Source organism: Pseudochaenichthys georgianus, chromosome 1, assembly GCF_902827115.2.
Source record: "Pseudochaenichthys georgianus chromosome 1, fPseGeo1.2, whole genome shotgun sequence".
In the NCBI taxonomy this organism is placed as follows: Eukaryota; Metazoa; Chordata; class Actinopteri; order Perciformes; family Channichthyidae; genus Pseudochaenichthys; species Pseudochaenichthys georgianus.
In genome coordinates, this window is record NC_047503.1 from 16,223,263 (window position 1) to 16,243,408 (window position 20,146).

Genomic DNA, 20,146 nt, shown 5'->3' on the forward strand with positions numbered 1-20,146 from the left:
TGGCCTTTATTGCTCTTGTCCGGTTTCATCACCTTTGCAGTTCACAGAGAGGTAGCTGATGAAAAGAGGAATTAGGGGCAGTGAGAGAACATGGATATAATCTGAAGAGGAAGGGGTGTAGTTGAAGGGTGTCAAGAATGGCGTAAAAAGCTGCTGAGAGGGGAAGAAGGGAAAAACAAAAGAGTGGTGGACAGCTTTACACTGCAGCACCCCATTCTAGATTACATTAGTGGCAGCTGCTTCCTTTGTGTGGTTTTATGGCCAGGCACCAAGAAAAAGCTGCTAAAATTTCATTTAATCTGCTGCAGAAACTCAAGTGTCTGTCTGTACGCCACTCACACAAGGGGGCCTAAAAGCACCATGCTCTCGGATAGCTGAGGCAAAATAACACTAATAATATCTCTGTCCGTGGCCATACAAGCAGACATTTTGTGTAACCAAAGACGGCCTGCCTGTGCCGCCGGTGCATGGGAAACTGGCCCACTCACCCAGTCCAGGGGCAAGCCCTTAATGGTGGGTGAGGGAGCCAGACAACGTCCCCCTTCTTCCCTCCTTCTCTCCCCTCTTTATCTCCACCTCCTGTTCATCCTTCCAAGTCATTAGCTTATGTTAATCGGTAAAACTACCAAGAGTGACCCCCAATTTCATTTAGTATGCCACTATACTTAACACCAGATGACGACGCAGCTGGTACAAGTGATTTATTAAAGGTAAAACTAATTGTATGAGGGAGCCTATATTTGGTGATGATATCTATCAGTTGCATACAGTGCAGAATGTGATTTAATAAAAATCCAATCTTCGCGAAAGGAATTGCCATTAAAATAATGATCTAAATTCATAATCAAAATAAATTTCTGGAACACTCTCTCACTCTTCTGTTCATACTTTGCGTTCTATGTTGAAATGTGCTTTGTAACAGTAATGTTTTTACCATGTGAGCTCTAGACGCCAAAAGACCATACAGTGGCCCAAAGGCTAATGGGATCCGAACCATAATTAAACAAGCCACAAACAAAATGATCCAAGTCATACCAGCATTATCCTTTAAAAATAAATGCTATATCTCAACTGCCTACTCAATATCCTGCTCTTAAAGTCCCAGATACCCAAAAGTAAACACGAAAAAAGGCCCCACAACGTCCTGCTGGCTGCATTAGCTCGATGCAGGGATGAAGCTTTGACAGCGGTGGTAACTGACAGAAAGCAGAGGTACAGGCAGCGGTTAGGGCCAGCTTCCTTCCTGGGCTTTGGGTTCACAAAGCGACGTGACCACGTACGTCCACATACATTCAGATCAACTGTGGGGAAGAAGGGGGGGTTGGAAGAGAAGGGTCTGTTGCTGCCGTAGCTCAAGGCTAGAAGAGGAGGAGATGCAAGGGGCCCCTTTCCTTCGACCTCTCAGATAATAAGATGGCATGAGTGAGGAGAGCTAAAGCGGGATGGGGGAGGAAGATGGAACTGAGAAGAGCCAGTTGGTCAAAGCACTATGCAAAGATAGCAAAGATAGGGAGGTGGGGAGGGGAGGTGACTGTCCGAACCAGATCTCTGCTTCCTCCGTCTGAATTGGGCAGACCACAGATGAGGAAAGTAAGCTCGGGACCTTTCTCCCACAGGAGCCGGTCTACTGGCAAGCTGCTCATCCTCTCGGGTTCAGCTTAAGCTTAAGAGACTGACACCAGTGTGTGAGAATAATGACAATGAAGCAAGGACACCATATAAGTGGAAGCATTTGTCATACCTCGCGTAGACAGGCAAGTTCTTCACTGTCAAATGAACACAACATTCTTTGAGTTTTGCAACTTGTTGAGCACATTGAGTTATTTGCTTTTGGGGCTTTGTTTTTTTACAGAGCGTGTTATTAGTGCTACACCTTTGGTCATACTAAAAGCATACTTACTCTGAGGCTAAAAGGAATTGAATCCCTTTCATGGCAAGAGTTAGGTATAAAGTTTGATACCATTCTCATTCATATATGTCCGGTAACAATATAGAGCCAGCGGACAATTAGCTTGGCTTAGCAATGAAACTGGTATTGGGGAAAACGCTTTCCTACAGGACACCAGGCGAGCTGTTTCCACCAATTTGAGTTGTAATGCTAAGCTATGCTAAGCTAGTTGGCTGCAGCTTTAGATTTCAAGTAGCCTACACACATGTGAGTGGTAAATACTGGATCTTATACTCTACTACTATAAAAACCAAATAAGTTTGTTTTACAAAATAATGACAAACTGTATTTTGAATCTCATTTCCTTTCTTGAGACAGGTCAGTAGAAAAGTCCATTTGAATATGCCACAGCAATGCTATTGAGTCGATTTGAGCTTGTATTGCTCAGCAAAGGTTATACAATGAAGCAGTTGTAAATTGACCCTGCTGGTTCAGAAAATAATATGCAAATAGCCTTTCACCCTCATCTACTCCCTGTAAAATAGTGTTTGCAAAAGACAACTAACAGAGAAATAACGTCAATTCAAAGGAAGAGCAACACAGAACGCACAAATGAGTTCTAATGAAGACATAGCAAGCAATAGAGTGTTGGGGGGGGGCAATAGGCGAGGGCAAATTAACCTCTTTAATTGGAGAGTGGTAGTCCTCTTTGGACCTTGCAGTTGGATCCAGAGTGCTGACGGATGATGAGAGGGAAATGGCAGGCCTATTACAGGCAATCTGGCCCTGCGACTTGGCAGACCACAGCAGTACCAGAGCCTGGGGAGAATAGGGCATGTCCAGCATGGAAACACTCCCTGCCAGATCGCTCTCTGGCAGAGGACGGCTTGCCTCAATAAAGGTATAAATAGAGAACAATTATCCTGGCACTTTGAACTACGGGGCAAAGGTTTGTCATACGGGAGTCTGGTTTCTTGTCTGATAACAAAATCCTACCTGGTCAAGAAAAAGGAGAAGGGCGCTGCTTTAATGAAAGACAAGGAACCAGTCTGACAGGTATGGGAGAGGAGGTGTGGTAGTGGAGACATGCACACTGAACAATTCACACACCATATAGGTTCACAGTTCCAATGCACACACACATTTTTGTTTAGCTCTATACATCTGCCCGGCATTTTCCGATGAGCCAGATGCAAGACATCAGAGAGGAAATGTTCTAGCCTGTGTGTGTGTGCGTGTGTGCGTGCGTGCGTGTGCGTGCGTGTGTGTGTGTGTGTGTGTGTGTGTGTGTGTGTGTGTGTGTGTGTGTGTGTGTGTGTGTGTGTGTGTGTGTGTGTGTGTGTGTGTGTGTGTGTGTGTGTGTGTGTGTGTGTGTGTGTGTGTGTGTGTGTGTGTGTGTGTGTGTGTGTGTGTGTGTGTGTGTGTGTGTCAAGAGATGCGAAAGCCATGTATATGTCTGGGGATACAAGGAAAACAAACATCAAGGTCAGAGAGGCTGGAGTCTGTCCAAGCAATAGATATGCCCCTTCCTAACAGAGCCCACAGGCTGGATTTCATATTGAATATCAGGACCTGTATGCTCTTGGAGCCATTTTCAAACTGACGACTATTCACCTGACACCTCAAAGACTCAAATGATTGTTTGAGCAGAACAAAAATGTATTGTTTGCTACACCTTAGGACCGCACCTGAGGATCATTTTCATTATTGATTAATCTTCTTTCTCGATGTAATCATTGAGCCTATAAAATGTCCGAAAACATTGGGTCAATACGTTTGGTGCATATCGACACCACTGGCTGCTGCATTGGCTTGGGGATTGAAGATGCAATGTGTTTCTTTGTCAGCCCCAAAACCCAAAAGATACTCAGTTTATTGTGTTAAAAACTGAGAAAACTGTCAAATCTCCTTACTGGCGATTGTACTGGTGAATCAATCAAGCCCACTTCATGTCATGTTCTCCAGGTTAAACAAGTCGCTCATTGTCTCACTGTCCAGCAGACAGTTGATGTAATCCGGACGTGTGCTCTTTAGCGCTGACCCCATTAGCCTGACGTCCATGGACCACTGGGTCACCACCGCCAAGACAAAGAATCAACCATCTTTACCTCTTCTCCTACCTACCATCCTTTTTTCTTGTCATCCATCTGCCAGTCTCAATGCACACCTTCTCTTTTTATGTCTATCCCTCTCTTTTGTATATTTGTCTTGCATTATGTATTCTAATGCATTTTGAACAAGGCACAGACAACATAGCAGACAACACAGGGTTGCTTTTAGTCACAACATGCAAAGAGTGCGACATGGAACCGTGTAAGTCCATTAAGTCTCACACTTTTATCTCTCACGCACACACAAACACACACGCACACACACACACACACACAATCAGCATCCTCTGTCTGCACTTCATGCACACAAAGTCTCGCTTGCAAATTTCTCACTCTCTCTTTGTATCTGTCGCTGTCCATACACACACACACACGCACGCACGCACACACACATGCACACACACACATACACACACACACACACACACACACACACACACACACACACACACACACACACACACACCAGACACATGGCCGAAGAGAGCAGACTACCATCTGGGAGTAGTGGCCGGCTTTGTCTGGGGGGGTGAAAGCGCTAACACGACCCCCCTTTAACTCTCACACACACACTCTCACACACACACACACACACACACACACACACACACACACAACACACACACACACACACACACACACACACACACACACACTACCCTTGCAACGGCCCCCATCGCCCTTCCCATCCAACTGCTCCAAGTGTGAGAGCTCTTCTCATACAATCTGCACATATACATATGCAAATTTGCAGGGGGGCATTATAAAAACAGCCATCATCACACGCACACACACACACACACACACACAGACACACGCACACACACACACACACGCACAGACGCGAGATATTTAGTTGGCTTCGGCACCAAAGTAGCCACGCAAGAGTTTTGGAAAAGGAAAACGTGTTTCTGAGAAATAGAGCAAGAGCTGCAGGCTGGAAGAAAAGAGCACAGAGAAAAAGGGGAAGATGAAAAGAAGAACCTCCTTTATAAATAACAAATTAATGTGAGCATGTGTGAAATGCATGCAAATGGGATTGCATGCATTTACACGGAGACGCACAGAAACACATGCACGCACAGACACACAAGCATGCATTATCCATGTTTTGCCCCGCAGCATGCATGTGATGAATTTATACATAAAAACTCGCTCAATCAAGATGACACAAGATGCATCACAACTGTCCTTTAAATCAACATCACATGTGTAAGGGGGCCCTCCGAGACATTACCCATGATGCACCAGACGTCAGCTGATTATGTGATTTTGACAGGTTTGTACATCCATTTATTCAAAAGGTTGTGGTTTTTGTTTTTTTTAGGACTCCAAAAGTATGTTTTTTGGGGTAATGCCTTGGTTTGAGGAATATCAATACTCTGTGTATATCGCTTTGACAGTGTGCTGGCTGAAGTTAAACGGCACCATCTGTGTTTGGAATGGTTCTCCATGATCTCTTCCACGAGCCTATCACCCGAACCAATCTCCGGAGAAAATAAAGGCCCGATTTAAAGCATAAAGAAAGTGTTAAGCATTGCGCAACCAAAACAGAATAAGGATAGTTACTTTCTAAAATAAAAGGCGGACTTAACAACCAGAGTGTGTGAGTTGTACGTACAGTGTGTGTGTCACAGCGGCGCTAACACTAATACCACTTGGGGAGAAAAGACGTATTTCCGTGTCTAGTGTAGGAGATATCTGATCCAAGAACATGTGAACAAGCATTGAAATCTGCATTCAAGGCAACTTTTTGATATTCAACACCTTTTTTGAAAGCCAACCCGTCGTTTATACATTCATCACACGTGTGCATTCTTTAATGTAAACCATACGTCAAAGAATCAAGGGGAAATTAATGATGTGATTTTGTGACTTGATGCTAGATGAATCCATTTTTCTTTTTTGTGTAGTGTACATTTATCATACTCAAAGACCACAAGGCCCTGAGCGAGGACAGAAAGAAGAAAATGGAGACACCTGCGAGGCTGGCTGGAAAAGCGACACCTAATCCACTCCTTTTCTTACATCAACCTCATCATTGCCTTCAACAAAAGATTCAAACTTTCTAACAAATCGCTCTTTTCACCTCAGCAGTTTATGTTGATGTCGATCGCATTCTCGACGTTTTAATTCATGTTATAACCATGTGTCAAAAACTCTAAACATCAACTCCATCGCGGCGGGACACAATGTATTCAAGATGATAATGATATCGCCTGAACTGGGACGCAAATTAGGAATCTCTACAGTCCTGCGGAGATGAACTCTCGGTTTCCTCGTGTTCCTCAGATGTGACAGAGCTTTCTGATCTGCCATCTCGAGGCGGGGTTTGTGCGTGATCTGAAAGCATTTGAAGTGGAATGGCGAACAGCCTGCTCTCAAAACACAAGGGACACATCCCAGTCGTAATTAGGAGAGGATCCGTGTCCATATTTGATGGCATACACAGAAACAAACACATTCACAGACACGATCTCCATTACTGCCACATGTGTACATATATGATCCACGGGTATTTTCTACTCATGTAACGCTGAGACAAATAGAAGATGTGTGACCCACGACATAACGGCCCATTATGAACATCTTCTATATCGAATTCTCCACCCTAGTGTTCAGCACTCTCATGTTTGCTGTAATGTTTTCTGTACACAATGGCAGCGACGGCCTTTAGCTCATGTTGCCCCATCAAGAGGAGCGCACCAACAACAACCAAACACTCTCCCCTCCTCTTCCCACCCTGTTTACGAGCAGATCCGTTCGTCTCTCACTTTGTTCCCACGCTCCCTCCCTTCTTTTTTCTCTCCTCTGCATTGTCCTGTGCCCTCAGGTTAGAGGTTCTCTCTGTTTCCTCCTCTAAAGCCTGGAAAACGGAGGAGGACGAGAGGAGGCGAGCTAAACAGAGTGAGAGAAAGAGCGAGAAGAGGGCCGGGCGACAAGGCCTGTCCGTCTGCCTCTTCGGCCTGGCTGGCTTACCGGTCTTAACCGGTTCTGACATAGGTGAGCCGTGTCCTCTTTCGTCTCCGGACAAAAACGAAACCGTGGTGGCATTCCATCCCCAGTCAGCAGGTACCAGGGAAGTGTGTATCCATGTGTGTGTCTGTGTGCATGTGTGTGTCTCCCAAGACCTTTGAGGCCTGGACCATTGCCAAGTTCATCTGTTAATGGACAGCTACTAGGAGAGCTGCCCCTCCCCCCTTTCCCCTCCTCTCTGTCCCTCCAGCCTGCTCACGACCCCCCCTTAACCTCCCCAACCCCCAGCCAGGCCTGCCCAGATACAGGCCCTCACTCTCCCTCCTCCTCCTCCACTCCCTTTCTCCCTGAAAGCTATATCATTCCCTTTCTCCCTCTCCCTCTCCTCCTCCTCCTCCTCCTCCTCCTCCTCCTCCTCCTCCTCCTCCTCCTCCTCCTCCTCCTCCTCCTCCTCCTCCTCCTCCTCACTGCCCCCAACACTCTGGGCTTCTCCTATTCAAGATAAACAGAGTGCTTCAAGTTCAGGGGACACCCTGGGACCCTTTAACAAAGCCATCTATCATGCTGTCTGCCTGAGACTCCTTTGGCCATAGTGGGCTCTGCTGCTACGTCTCTCCCTCGATCTTTGTGTGTGTGTGAACATACACAGGCTGGACATACAGCCAGCAGGCCGCTAACTCTGACTAGCTATTTGCTCTAGTTGATCCCAAAGCTGGACAATTTCCCCATTGTGTAAATAGCCCCCACCAAGACTTGGGGAAAGACAACCCCTCCCCTGCCAGTGCATCCCTCCCCTCTCCTGTTAAAACGAGACAAACTCATGACATGAAGGCACGTCACGGAGCGCGGAGCAGCGCGCACGCGTGGGCCACTTTCTCTCCACACCTCGGAGACGGACTCCACTGACCCCTCTCCGATCCCCCTGAAGTCAAACTGCGGGACGATTAAGCAAACTGTCAACAGCTTAATAGTCTGGGAATAAGAGACTGACGGACAGTAGGGCTAGGAGCTGTGTGCAAACACTACAGAGATTATGAATGGTACACAAGAGGGGGGAAGAGAGGCAGAAACTGAGAATGGGAAGAGGGAAAAGCTTTCCTGTCCTGCAACATTTATGGATTCAATTTTATCTTGGTAGCCTTTTTTGGGCACTTAAGCACAGGTCGGCTGAATGGAAATATTCTGTGGCAGGGCTTTTCCCAAGTGATGGTATCCCATGCATTATGTTCTGCTCATTACGGGGGCAGCAGAGAAAACAGACATCACTCGGGGAAATCATTGTGAATTGTCGCAGGCTGACTGAATGATAGAGATGTTAAGTTATAATCAGTTTCTAGTTCGGTTATGCATAGACAGCTAAAAGTAATGCATTCTCATAAAAACATATGCCTTCATGCAGATTGCAGAGTCACTATACGTCTGTCTAGCCGCTTTCTATCTTTCAGGGTACATGAAGTGTTTTTTGGTTTTAAATTATATTGACAGATATTCAGTTTAATATGTTACCAAAACTCCTATTTGAGAGACTGATCACAACATTTGCCGCAATTAATCAATTGTCAAAATAGTTGAGAGATCTTTTTGTCGATTGATTACTCGACCGAACATAGCAGCCCTGGCGGAGTGAACATGTTCTTAAGTGCAATGCCATGGTTCCTGTTGGGGCTAACAAAGTAACATTTGGCATTCATTATTCATTTTGCTCTTAAATAGTTAAATAAAGTCTAATTAAAAAAATGTGTTGTTGTTGCTTTGTTTCCACTCATGCTGGAAGAGTTCCAGAAGTCATGCTACGTCCAGCGCAGGCAAACTGCTGGTGGACTGCGGCTCCTTTCCCCACCCAGCGCTGACTCGGCCTATTTCAGGAATATTTACAAGTGCAGGTACATGTAGTTAAGGGGCCAGCGAGTTTCCTGGCTAACAATCTGACACCAAAAGCTCCCTCAAAGCCTGGGAGGGAGACACACGTCATGATCACACTAACACTCGCACGCATTTGCTATCCCTCTTTCACTCCATTTTTTTCCCCCAGCTTGTCCTCATGTCTCTCTCCGACACACAGCAGCCCCAAAAGCCCAACAGCTGCTGTCCTCTCCAGCCTGCTACAGAGGGGGGGAACCGGCCTGCTGGTTTTAGAGCGCTAAATTATCCATTAGATGTTATCAAGTTGTAGCTATGGCATTCTGCTAGGAGCCATCAATCTTTCATAAGTCCCATGCAGGCACGGCGTGCATTGGGATGCGCTAGCAGAACCTCCCCCCCCCCAATCCATCCAACTCACGGAACTGCACGCAAACTTGGACATGTACACACACAGTCAGGCGGACCGTCAACAAATACCCATGCTGACATAAATGCATCCAGGTACACGCCCTTGCACTCAAGCTCAGCAGAAACAAGCCGCACGGAGCTTGTTTGGGAAACATCCAGTTCTGCATTGATGTATCACATTGTGTCTTTCATCCCCCTCGAGCTCAGCCTGCTCTCCTCCCTAAACAAAACTAACATTTTGAGCCGGGCATCCAAAATGACGCTGCCTGTTTCATGTGTCTCTTCTCCTCGCCTCTCCCTCCCTCCCTCCGCTTCTTACCGTGGCCTGGCAGGCAGGCAGGGCAGACATGTTCAGAATGCGCTCCGGTAATGGGCTAATCAAAAATGCAAAACAATTGGCAATTACCGTGCAGGGCCCTAATGGTCATTAGAATTTACAACAAGGTAATGAACTGAGAGTCAGCTCAGCCCATGCATATTCATAAAGCAATCAGGCCTTTGAAGATTAAAGAAGCGCTTCACATTTAAATGAGGGCGCCAGCATGCTATCAGTGAGATTCAGCCTGCGAAAGTAAAGGGTGCCTGGGACAGGAGTGTGCATTTATGAATACGTGTGCATGTGTGTGGCTGTGTGCGATGAGGGTTGGGGGTCAGTTTGATGCGGGGGGGGGGGGGGGGGGGTGGATGGATTGAGGTGTGAGTATGTGCATGTGTGTGTGTGGGTGCATCTGTGCATAAGTGATGATGTGTCCATCTCATTGGTGTGCCAACTCGTGCCTGCATGCCTTTGTGCAAAGCAAACTGCGGCACACAAACACCCCCCATGTCGCCTGGAGTGGTTCTAATAACCAAATGAACACTCTCTTAAAAAATGAACGAGGCCCCCATCTTCTGATCATCGTTTAAAAGACGTGGGATTTGAATCTAAGATCAAATGTAACTTGAGCTATTAGGAGGCGATGAGCTTTTTGAACACAAACCCCTCGAGGAATACAGCGAGCGATTAGTATACATTCATGGAAAAAGTGCAGCGGTAGACATGGTTTGCATGCGCATGGACACGCTAAAGCACTCGAGGTCTTTCGCGCACACACACAAAGAGAGGGCTGTGAGTTTTCACAAGTTTAACGTCACACACAGGGGCCCTCTCTGTCCTGTATCTCCCCGGCGGAGATAAGGCCGGCGAGACACAGCTGTAGACGACCACCCATCCACACACACAAAGGTACAGACACACTCACACCCACAAAGACACGCACACTGTGACAGGCCGAGCCCAGCGCTGGGACCTGCAGCGGGACAGATAGGAGTGGAAGAAACATTAGAGAGACAGATAGTGACCAGGATCAGTGGGTTCAGACCAACGCCCTCGTCGCAGTCCCATGGCCTCAGCATTATCACCATGGGTGTGAGAAAGACAAAGCAAAGGTCCTTCAGCACCACAGCTTGAAACGCTACAGCCACAATAGGAACAGGTTGAACTGACCTGTGCAGTACAGAAGGTGATACTACGATAGAGCAGATGTGGGACCAGGTCCGAAGTCCTTAACTCTGATTCCCATAAACAAGTCATAGTGAGCGATTCCCTCATTCCCCGGGACCTTTTGCGAACTCTTATTTTGTTTAACACCGCATGGTTTTTGGACTTGATCAAACTTGTCTTTGGTGTCATTGGTGCACGACCCAGTTCTTCATTGTTCTCTCCTCGACCTGCATGCTGTGAGACTTGTTCAAACAAAGTGGATCTGGGGTGATGACACATTTGAATGAACACCTTTTTGAATCTTTGGGCTTTGGGGAAAGCATGTTCAAGTTAAAAGTCCAAGTTAAGTCACAAGTCATTCGTGGTAAAGTCCGAGGAAAGTCTTTTTTGATTTTGTCAGGTGGAAAATCATCAAATGTGTGACTCTGAGATACAGACCCTCCATTGCGGAAAATAATCAAATCTGAACAAGTTTCAGTCCGTGAGGCCTTGAGTAAAAAAAGGGGAGATTTTTTAGAAAAGAAGAAAACTGACCTTGTTAAAATCTGTTCCAGTTCTAACCCCGTTCTAACCTGCCTACTTCTAAAATACCACTTCTGTCCTTTTTGCTCTCATCCGCCACTTCCTGAGCTACAGCTGTTATCACATACACTTTTTCTTCTCTGTTTCTGTTCCGTCTAAAAATAAAGTCATTAACCCGCAGGTGGTGAAGCCGGCGGCTGGCGTGACAGGCCCTGCCGCTGTCAGGTGACCCCGACCCTGCGATGTGACTGCCTGCCACGCTATTGACAAGACAGCGGCAAGACACGCTTATTTCTGAGGATGGTTTTTTTCATCCTGCGTGATGCTGTCTTGGACAAACAAGGTTGTTTCTGCCGTGTGGCTTCGTTTGACAGTAGGTAAAGGGGATTGAGGGAAGCAGAACATGTATGTGTTTGTGTGTCTTGCTCTGCTGCCAAATCTGTGAGAGTGAGAATGAGTGGAAGTTGGAAGGCCTTTAAGAGGTGCAGACACGCTAATGTTGCCAAAAGTTTACAATCCCTCGAGACAAACTACTGGAACGATGCGAGGGGGGAGAGAGTTTGAGTGAGACGGAGAGGGAGAGATACAGAAAAGGAAAGAAGAGACAGGGGGGAAACGGAGGGGAGGGGGCTGAAATAAGTATCATATGTTTCTGACAGATCTCATAAACTCACAACACATCATGGGGCCTCTTCCACAACACATTTATTACACACAAAACTCGGGTTCACAGGAGGGGGTTTACACTGTATTGGGGGCATTGTTGTATCCAAAAAACGGACATGTGTGTGTGTGTGTGTGTGTGTGTGTGTGTGTGTGTGTGTGTGTGTGTGTGTGTGTGTGTGTGTGTGTGTGTGTGTGTGTGTGTGTGTGTGTTCAGGTGCATGCATTTGCCTCTTTTTGTGTGCATGTTTGTGTGTGTATTGCATACTTGCACTAGCCTCCACCTGAATGGCCTGAGGCTGTGGTACCGGGGTTGTTAGAAGACAAACAGAGACACAGGAAGCCCTGAGGACAGCACACACACATACCTACCCTTAAGTACACACACACATACACTCCCACTGTCAGTCACACACATAGCAGCCACCTCGTCATAAGTCCTGCTTCCTAAAGCCACAAAACATTGCTTTAACACACCTCCTTCTACCTCCCTCACACACACACACACACACACACACACACACACACACACACACACACACACACACACACACACACACACACACACACACACACACACATTTAGGCCCAGCCCGTCCCTCAGGCCCTGCGCTCTGTGCCAAGTCTGGCCTGGCATGGTCCACAGAGGGGTGTCCTCAGGCGAGGCTTGCCAAGTCAAAGACCCTTTCATGTTCAGCCTGCACGCCCAGAGTAGTAAAGCTTTAACAAACAGCGCGACACACACTCCTTCGCACACACACACACGGAAAGCTATAAACAGTTTAAGTGGTCAAAACCACACTGGAACACGTGCACACATATGCACATACATTACTTTAACACTCGACATGTAAACATCCACTAGACTTCACTCCAATGCGGCCACTAACACTGAATCCAACAACAAAGACTTCGCCGACAAACATTTGTGGGTGTTAAAAGCCCGGCGTTCGGAATACAAAAAGTGAAAAATTCATCCTTAAAAAGCATTCCTGTTCACCTTCATTACAACTTAGAGGAATCTAAAAATAGTCACTGATTTTTATCTGAGCCCTGAGCTACTTTAGGATCAAATTAGAGTCAGCTTCTCACAGACAATGGATGCTGATAATATTAGCCAGTGTCCAATAATTACAATAGCATGCATCTGGGCCTTTTCAGTATCAATTAAAGTGATCGCCGAAACAAAGGCGCACACACCACATGTGGACTCACAAAGCACACACTGGAAAAAGATATCACTACCAAGTAGCCCCCCCCCGCCACTCACACACACACACACACACACACACACACACACACACACACACACACACACTCCCCATGGTCTGCCCAGCCCCCAGTTCTGCCTGACAGATACCCAGTGAGTACATGTGTGTGCTTATGAGGGAATGGAGGGGGGGGGGTTGGAGAAAGGTGGCACGGTGCCAACGCAGAGCCTGCTAAATACCTTTGTCTCCACAACACACAGGGACAAACAGGACAGGCAAGCTGCTGCATGAAGACGCAGAACAGCCACACCGAGGTGTTACGAGAAACGCCGCTCGGGCTGTTCCAATGTTTTCCTCCTCGTAGAGAAAAAAGGCAGAAAAGGTGGCTGCCATAATTAACTCAGTATTGATTCAGAGTCCAGGTTACAATGGAGGCAGCGTGCTGGACAGGAGGCAGAAGTGTGAGATAGTGGTCGATTTGAGTGGATACAATGGCCTCATTAACACACATGGCTACACTGGCGACAATGCAAGAGGTGCTAATGCTGGCATGTTTATAGACAGCACAGAGTAATGTAGCAAAACGAGAATGTGGAAAGTAAAGACAAGAAAATTGTTCAAATTAGGGACATGATAAAGTCTACACAATGCATCTTAAATCATAACAATGAGAGGCATCTTGCTCCAATTACTCAAGAAGAGCAAACAATCATTCATTGCACTGATAGCAGCTCAGTGAGTGGGATAATGAATGTAAATGAAAACTATGAATCCACTCCACCAAAACGCCTTCTTAATAGTGTTTATATCCCGTGACATAAATCCACTTTTACACCACGCCGCTGTCACGTAGTTTGTGTGAGAAACCGTCATCTGCTCTTTTTCTGGGCCATCCATAATCTGGAGACAAGCGATGGTGTCCCTATGCATATCTTAAATGGTTTATCATGCAAATGATGGCACGCAGGCGGCTCTGCCCTCTCCTAACGGCCCACCGCTCCAGACAGCAGACCCCAGCCCCAGCTGCAGCCATGAGACTCCCAGACGACCTCAGCTGTCCCAAAGACGGAGACCGAGAGGCACGTCCTCATCTCCAGCTCTGGGAGTATTACAGACAACCCCCACCCCCCAACCCCCAGACCCCCAACACCTCTTGAGTACAACCATACTGGATGTCAACCCCTTTAGTCCAGCAGCTTCTTCACTAACTGAGACCATTAGGAGACCAATCAATAACGCCAGAACAGAAAATTAATGGCATCCATTCAGATGACCCATTCATCGATTGAAAGTAATCAATGAAAGTTAAATAGCTCACAAATATAAAAATGTCCTGCTTTTTCTGTCATTTTAACTGAATATCTACATTTTGGACTGACCAAACAAGACAATTAAAAACATTACACTGGATTTTTGAGAAACTTGGATTTACATTTGACCCTATTTCATGACATTTTAAAGACCAAAAGATCAATCAAATAATCATATTAGAAATCCTAAACGTGGCCAAGGCCCTTGTCTGTGTACGCTGCTGTCCACACGGAAATCAATCTGAGCCAAGTGACATTTCAGGAGGAGGGTGGGGGAGTGGAAGGGGCACATTCACTTGAGTGTATATGCAGTGCAGCGGGATACAGTACATCTTTAAGGGTGGAACATATAATACACTGGCCTGGAATACACTGGACATGAAGCCAGTGTGTGCAGGGACAGTATGTGTTCGGATGCCTCATCTCAGTGTCAGCGTCTGACTGAGCAGGGTGAGAGAACATGGCAGCTAGCATATGGAGCATGGGGTGGTGCGCTGGCACTGCCAGTCTGTATCCATCAATCTGTGACACAGAACGCAGAGGGGGGGGGGCTGGAGTTTATGGATATGTTCCTGATGTGAGGTACATCCTGAAGTGTAGCTCTATGGTCTTTTTTAGCCAAATATCTTTTTCAATTTTGATTCTCATTCGAAATTCTTGATTTAGTAGATTAACTGAAAAAAGACAACCTATGGAAAGTAAGCTGTTTATAGTATTATGAGGTTTTTATTTGTATTTAAAAAGGTGTGTTCACCTAAGGTAACACAAATAAAAACTTTTACTACAAGGTTTTGGGATTTTCTCAATTCATGTAAAGAAACTTAGAAAGACATTTTTATTTTAAACGGTAAACTATAAAACTGGTATTTTGTGTTGATTCTTGTGAAAAATCGCACACTAATGGTTGTTGTGACGGATTACAGTAGCAATATCGAAATAGGTAAAAAGCAGATTTTTGAAAATTGTGAATCGATTCAGAATCTTAGAAAATAAGAATCTTCTTAATCTTGCTTGTCTCTCATGTTTTCTTCGTCTAATGTTTTAAACGAGGAAATGTGTGTTACAATAGGGTGAGATGTCCCAACAGGACACGGCCTCACTCCACGTCCACCCAAATGAATCCATTCATGACGGCACGCAGCCAATTCTAAAGAGACATAAAGCCTATAAATAAAGCTGTGCTCACAATGCTAGTGACCTTATGATATTATGTGAACTCCTGCATGATGATCTAAATCAGCAAAGAAAAGCATGTTCAAACAGCTGACATGGCCAAGAGGCATGGATGTGTGTGTGTGTGTGTGTGCGTGCGTGCGTGTGTGTGTGTGTGTGTGTGTGTGTGTGTGTGTGTGTGTGTGTGTGTGTGTGTGTGTGTGTGTGTGTGTGTGTGTGTGTGTGTGTGTGTGTGTGTGTGTGTGTGTGTGTGTGTGTGTGCTCATAAGCAGGGCAGGCAGATGTTTAACAAGCTGCACACTAATGAACAGTGGTCATTCTGTGTGTGAGAGGGCCAACAACAGATAACAGTGGTCCCTTTACAAAGCTGCAGCACAGGCTGATACAGTACAGTAGTGCACATTATTGAGTGCTGCCCTCCGTGCATTTAGCCTGAATTGGTTTTAAATTAAATCTGCACCGACAATAAATCCCAAATCTGACACATGATATTGCCTCTGTTAAAAAGAAATGAATAAACACTCGAAAAGGGCGGTGTGAAATCAAACTCCTCTCTGTAAGGCCGGTCATAAGGGATCCACGCTTGTTTGCACAGGGCCTCATGTTTTCTCTCCAGCGTCATTGAGCCCCGGTGGACAAACAACAAACCGACCAGCCGCCTTAAGAAGTCCTTAATTACTCAAATCAAGAAAAATACTGACAATTAGTGGCTGCGGGGTTCCTCAAAATAAACGCTTCTTCCTTGACACTTCGGCGTAATTACATTCCTTTCTATCTCTTTTTAATGTTAGCATCGGACTGAGCCACGCATATTTGAGGGACCGGGAGATATGGCGGTGTAATACGCCAGGGAGGGGTAAGATACATCTCTCACCGCCACATGAGAGAGCGTGGAGGCCCAGGGATCTGAGCACATCTGTGAGGCAGAAACACACCAAGAGAAATCTTTGTTTCCTCTCTCCCTCTCTTCCCTAATCTGTTTCTTTGTCTGTGTGTGTCTTTTTCACTATGTGCTAAATGTTTCTCACAATCACTTTCAGCTTGGGCTGCTGTTCATGTGGGTCCACGCGCAGCTGAGGGAGATTCACAGCTCTTTAGTGCAGCGGCAGATAGTTCACACTGCTTATGCCTACTATCAGACGCAGAGAAAACACCAAAGGAAATCAGAGAAAGCAGTTGTTCCCTTTTGAAATAAACTCTCTATGAAATGTAGGGAGTGTGAGCAATCCCACACCATTAGACATTTCTTGTTTGATGCCAGCCATGTTGAGCGCACATTGTGTTTACCTGTGATATTCTCCTGCTTTGGGATTATTCCTTGCAAGGGTGCAGATAAACAATCCTCGTCCCGGGGCGATGCCACACCCACGTGGGGACGTGCCCTCCGTGGGTGCTGATGGTGGGTGCGCGAGTGCAAGGAGGACGTGGAGAGGGGTGAGGCGAGGGGGGAGGAGGGAGGCCTGTCCAGAGGTTTGTCCATACAGAGGCTCCCGTGGCACTGCCTCCGTTTGTGTTCGATGAACAGCAGGATGTCAGCCAGGGGGAAGCGGGAGTGGCACTGGCCGCAGGTCAGCAGGTCCTGGTCCCCTTTAAGGGGCTCACCCTGACCCAAACCCAGCCTGGGGGAGTTCTGAGAGTCTTCCTCCAGTAAAACACCTGACAGTGGCTCAGCTGCACGGAGAGATAAAAGAGAACATTGTGAGATATGGTGCAGAGAGAGCTGGTAAACACATGTGTCAGGAGAGGCAAACGAATAGTACAATGCTATAATGTATTAAGACATCTACAGGAATCAGGTCAGGTTGTGTAAAAGTATTCGAGAAGAAGAAAGACAGCAGTACTTCGATAAGGACTGACATGTTCAGCTCGCAGGCAGCAGCCAAACGATTAAGTTGCTTGACCCTCTTTATTGTGCTGCCAATCTCGCGTTTTTAATGAACCTAACACCTCTGAGAATCAAAAAATAGATTCTAATTTGAGTTCAAGATGATTGGACCCCATTTTGTTAAAAGTGCTGGGATCTCGTGAACCAAGGTTAGACATTGAGGGGTTGGATGTGGAGTAGGTCCCTGAAGTACCGGCAGAGAGAGAGAAGAGAGAGAAGAGAGCATTTTAAAAGAAGTAATCTAGCCACACGGTAAAGGACATTGGGCGCCCCGACTGGGATGTTGAGATAAGATATGATGAATTCTCGCCGCCTAATTCAACCGTTAATTCCATGTCGGGTCAGACGAGAAGGTGGCGAGGGACTACGCAGGATAGGCCCTGTTACCTGTATGTTTGGCTGCATTAAAGATGAGCGAATGTTTGCCCCTTTTTACTCAGGCTTATCTTAACCAGCTTATGCCACGGACATATAGGCCCGGGTGTGAGGCTGGGTGAAGTGGAAAGATTTTCTTCAAACCAAATCATCTCATTTTGATGCAACGCCAGAGTGATATGAATAACTTTGAAAACTTTAAATATAATCGTGTTTTGCAGACATCTGACTGCGGTTGAATTTAAAGCAGTTTAGGTGTCCCACTGGAGTGGGTCTGTTTCACTATCAGGAAAATGATTAGGCCTACTTGTTTTGCCATTTCAGATGTGTGGCTCCCTGTTATAACAGCTGAGTAATAGTTTCATTTTAGGGATTTTTTCTTTTATTGTCATTTTCACTTAATGTATAAAAATATAATAAAGTATTCTTTTGCTTTGTCACAGCGCAACATTGCACAAAAACAAGATTATGTAAATATTGTCTCAAGTGTTCTGTTGTTAAGAAAAATACAAAAATATATTTGTATGCAAAAATGAAGAACTCAAACGATATGGGTTAGAGCTTCAAATATAAATTATACAGGCTTGATACAATTCTAAAGTGCAAAGAAAGGTTTTTTATATATCTGTGTTCATTTGTAGATATTTTTTTAAACACAACTGCTGGGCTTTAAACACTGTTTGCGTGCATCCCCTTCTAATATAATGTACGTTCCACCTAGAACACACACGATAATTACAATATAAAATATAAAAAGCAATTATTTCTGTTAAAACGACCCTCTGCATGTGCTTGGTCAAGCAGCATCACTGGGATAAAGTGGATCAAGTTCAAGTTCATAGTGGACTGTACACAGGAATACAATCACATTGCGCCCCCCACTGGCAAACCTTTTGACAATTACCCCCCTCAAATGAAGGCATGCATGTTGCGAGAGCATAATTGGTTTCCAGCGAAATGGGAAAACAGCATGTAGATACACATTTACGACAAAAATAATTAGGGAGAAAATGAACACAGGAGCTCCTGATCTCCACTTAACTTTAAATATATTTGGAGACGTCTCGTTAGTGTGAGAGTATTATGTGAATGGAGCAGTTCCTGCTGAATAACAGAGCTATTGTGGGAAATAATTATCCGGCAAATATAAGATCCTATCAAGCAATTGATGCCCTGCAATGTTATCACACACGCACGTAAAATCCACTTCCCTGATTTCCTCTCCACATAGTTGCAAAACAATATCGCGCACGGACATTCAGGTGGATTTAAAACAACATGTGTAAATGACAATACACTGCGGCGTTAAAAACATGAAGAAGCAGCAGATGTGCGGAATTGTGACACATAAACTATATTCCGTGTATTACGCACACGAGGTGTACGCTGCGATGTGGACAAGTGGGCATGTAAACACCACTTCCCCGTGTCCAAAGCAGCTCTAACCTCTGCAAATACATCCTAACTAGAAACAGACAAACGTGCGTTGATGTGGTGGAATCGCTTCTCGTGCTTCAGCTGGAAACTTGCAGGAGGAACGGCAGCAGCAGGCTCGCGCTGCGTCCATACAGGCAAAGGTCTCTGGCCATAAAGCCCATGCATGCCCTTTAATGGCGAAAGAAACCTTGAAGGCAGCGTTATACAACACGGTAAACCAACACAAGTTCAAGCTCTCTGTCACGTTGTTTGAAAACTTCCACCAGATGATCCCGAAATCTATTTCAAATATGTTTTGGACATTTCACTCCGGACAGCGGTGTGTGTGTCTGTGTGTCCGGACCACCTATTAAAATTCCCCCAAGGAAGTTGCCCTGTGCAAGGAAAACAAGAGGTGGCTCGCTAACAGCTAAATGAAGTCAAATGAATGTCCACTTACGCGAAAACTCCCGTTTGCTCAAGTGCTGGGGTTTGCCTTGCTTTCGGCGAGACATGTTGCTTTAGTGACGGCTTTTCAGCTGAGTTCACATTGGGAAATCCGTCCCTACAAAGGTAGACTCCAAATGAAATATCTTCATTGATGCGTCTGACATCCAAATAGGAGGAAAAAAAAGAAAAGGAAAAGAAAAGATGAACTGCAGATCACACAGAGGGTGAGGCGTCGCGCGCTACGGGCTGCTGTGCGGACCTCTTCATGACTTTTTTGCAAAGAGAGAGTGATGGGGGTACGGCGATACCCCCCTGAGCTGCAAGTTCAAGTGCGGACGTGACGTTCCTGCGAACTTGAACGTCAGGAGATGGACGGACTGAGACAGAGAAAACATGGGCAGGGCAAAGCCGG

The 20,146-nt window shown here is 45.8% G+C and overlaps 1 protein-coding gene across 1 annotated transcript in view; it reads right to left on the bottom strand.

Moving 5' to 3' along the window:
* Positions 1-20,146, bottom strand: part of LOC117455890 (B-cell lymphoma/leukemia 11A-like) — a 36,229-nt gene extending 16,083 nt beyond the window's left edge. Inside the window, exons 1-2 of the mRNA XM_034095553.1 lie at positions 19,745-20,146; positions 16,896-17,279 (exon numbers count right to left, since the gene is read on the bottom strand). Of these exons, the coding sequence (XP_033951444.1) occupies positions 16,896-17,279; positions 19,745-19,799 (439 nt within the window). The 5' untranslated portion in view covers positions 19,800-20,146. The remainder of the gene's footprint in view (positions 1-16,895; positions 17,280-19,744) is intronic.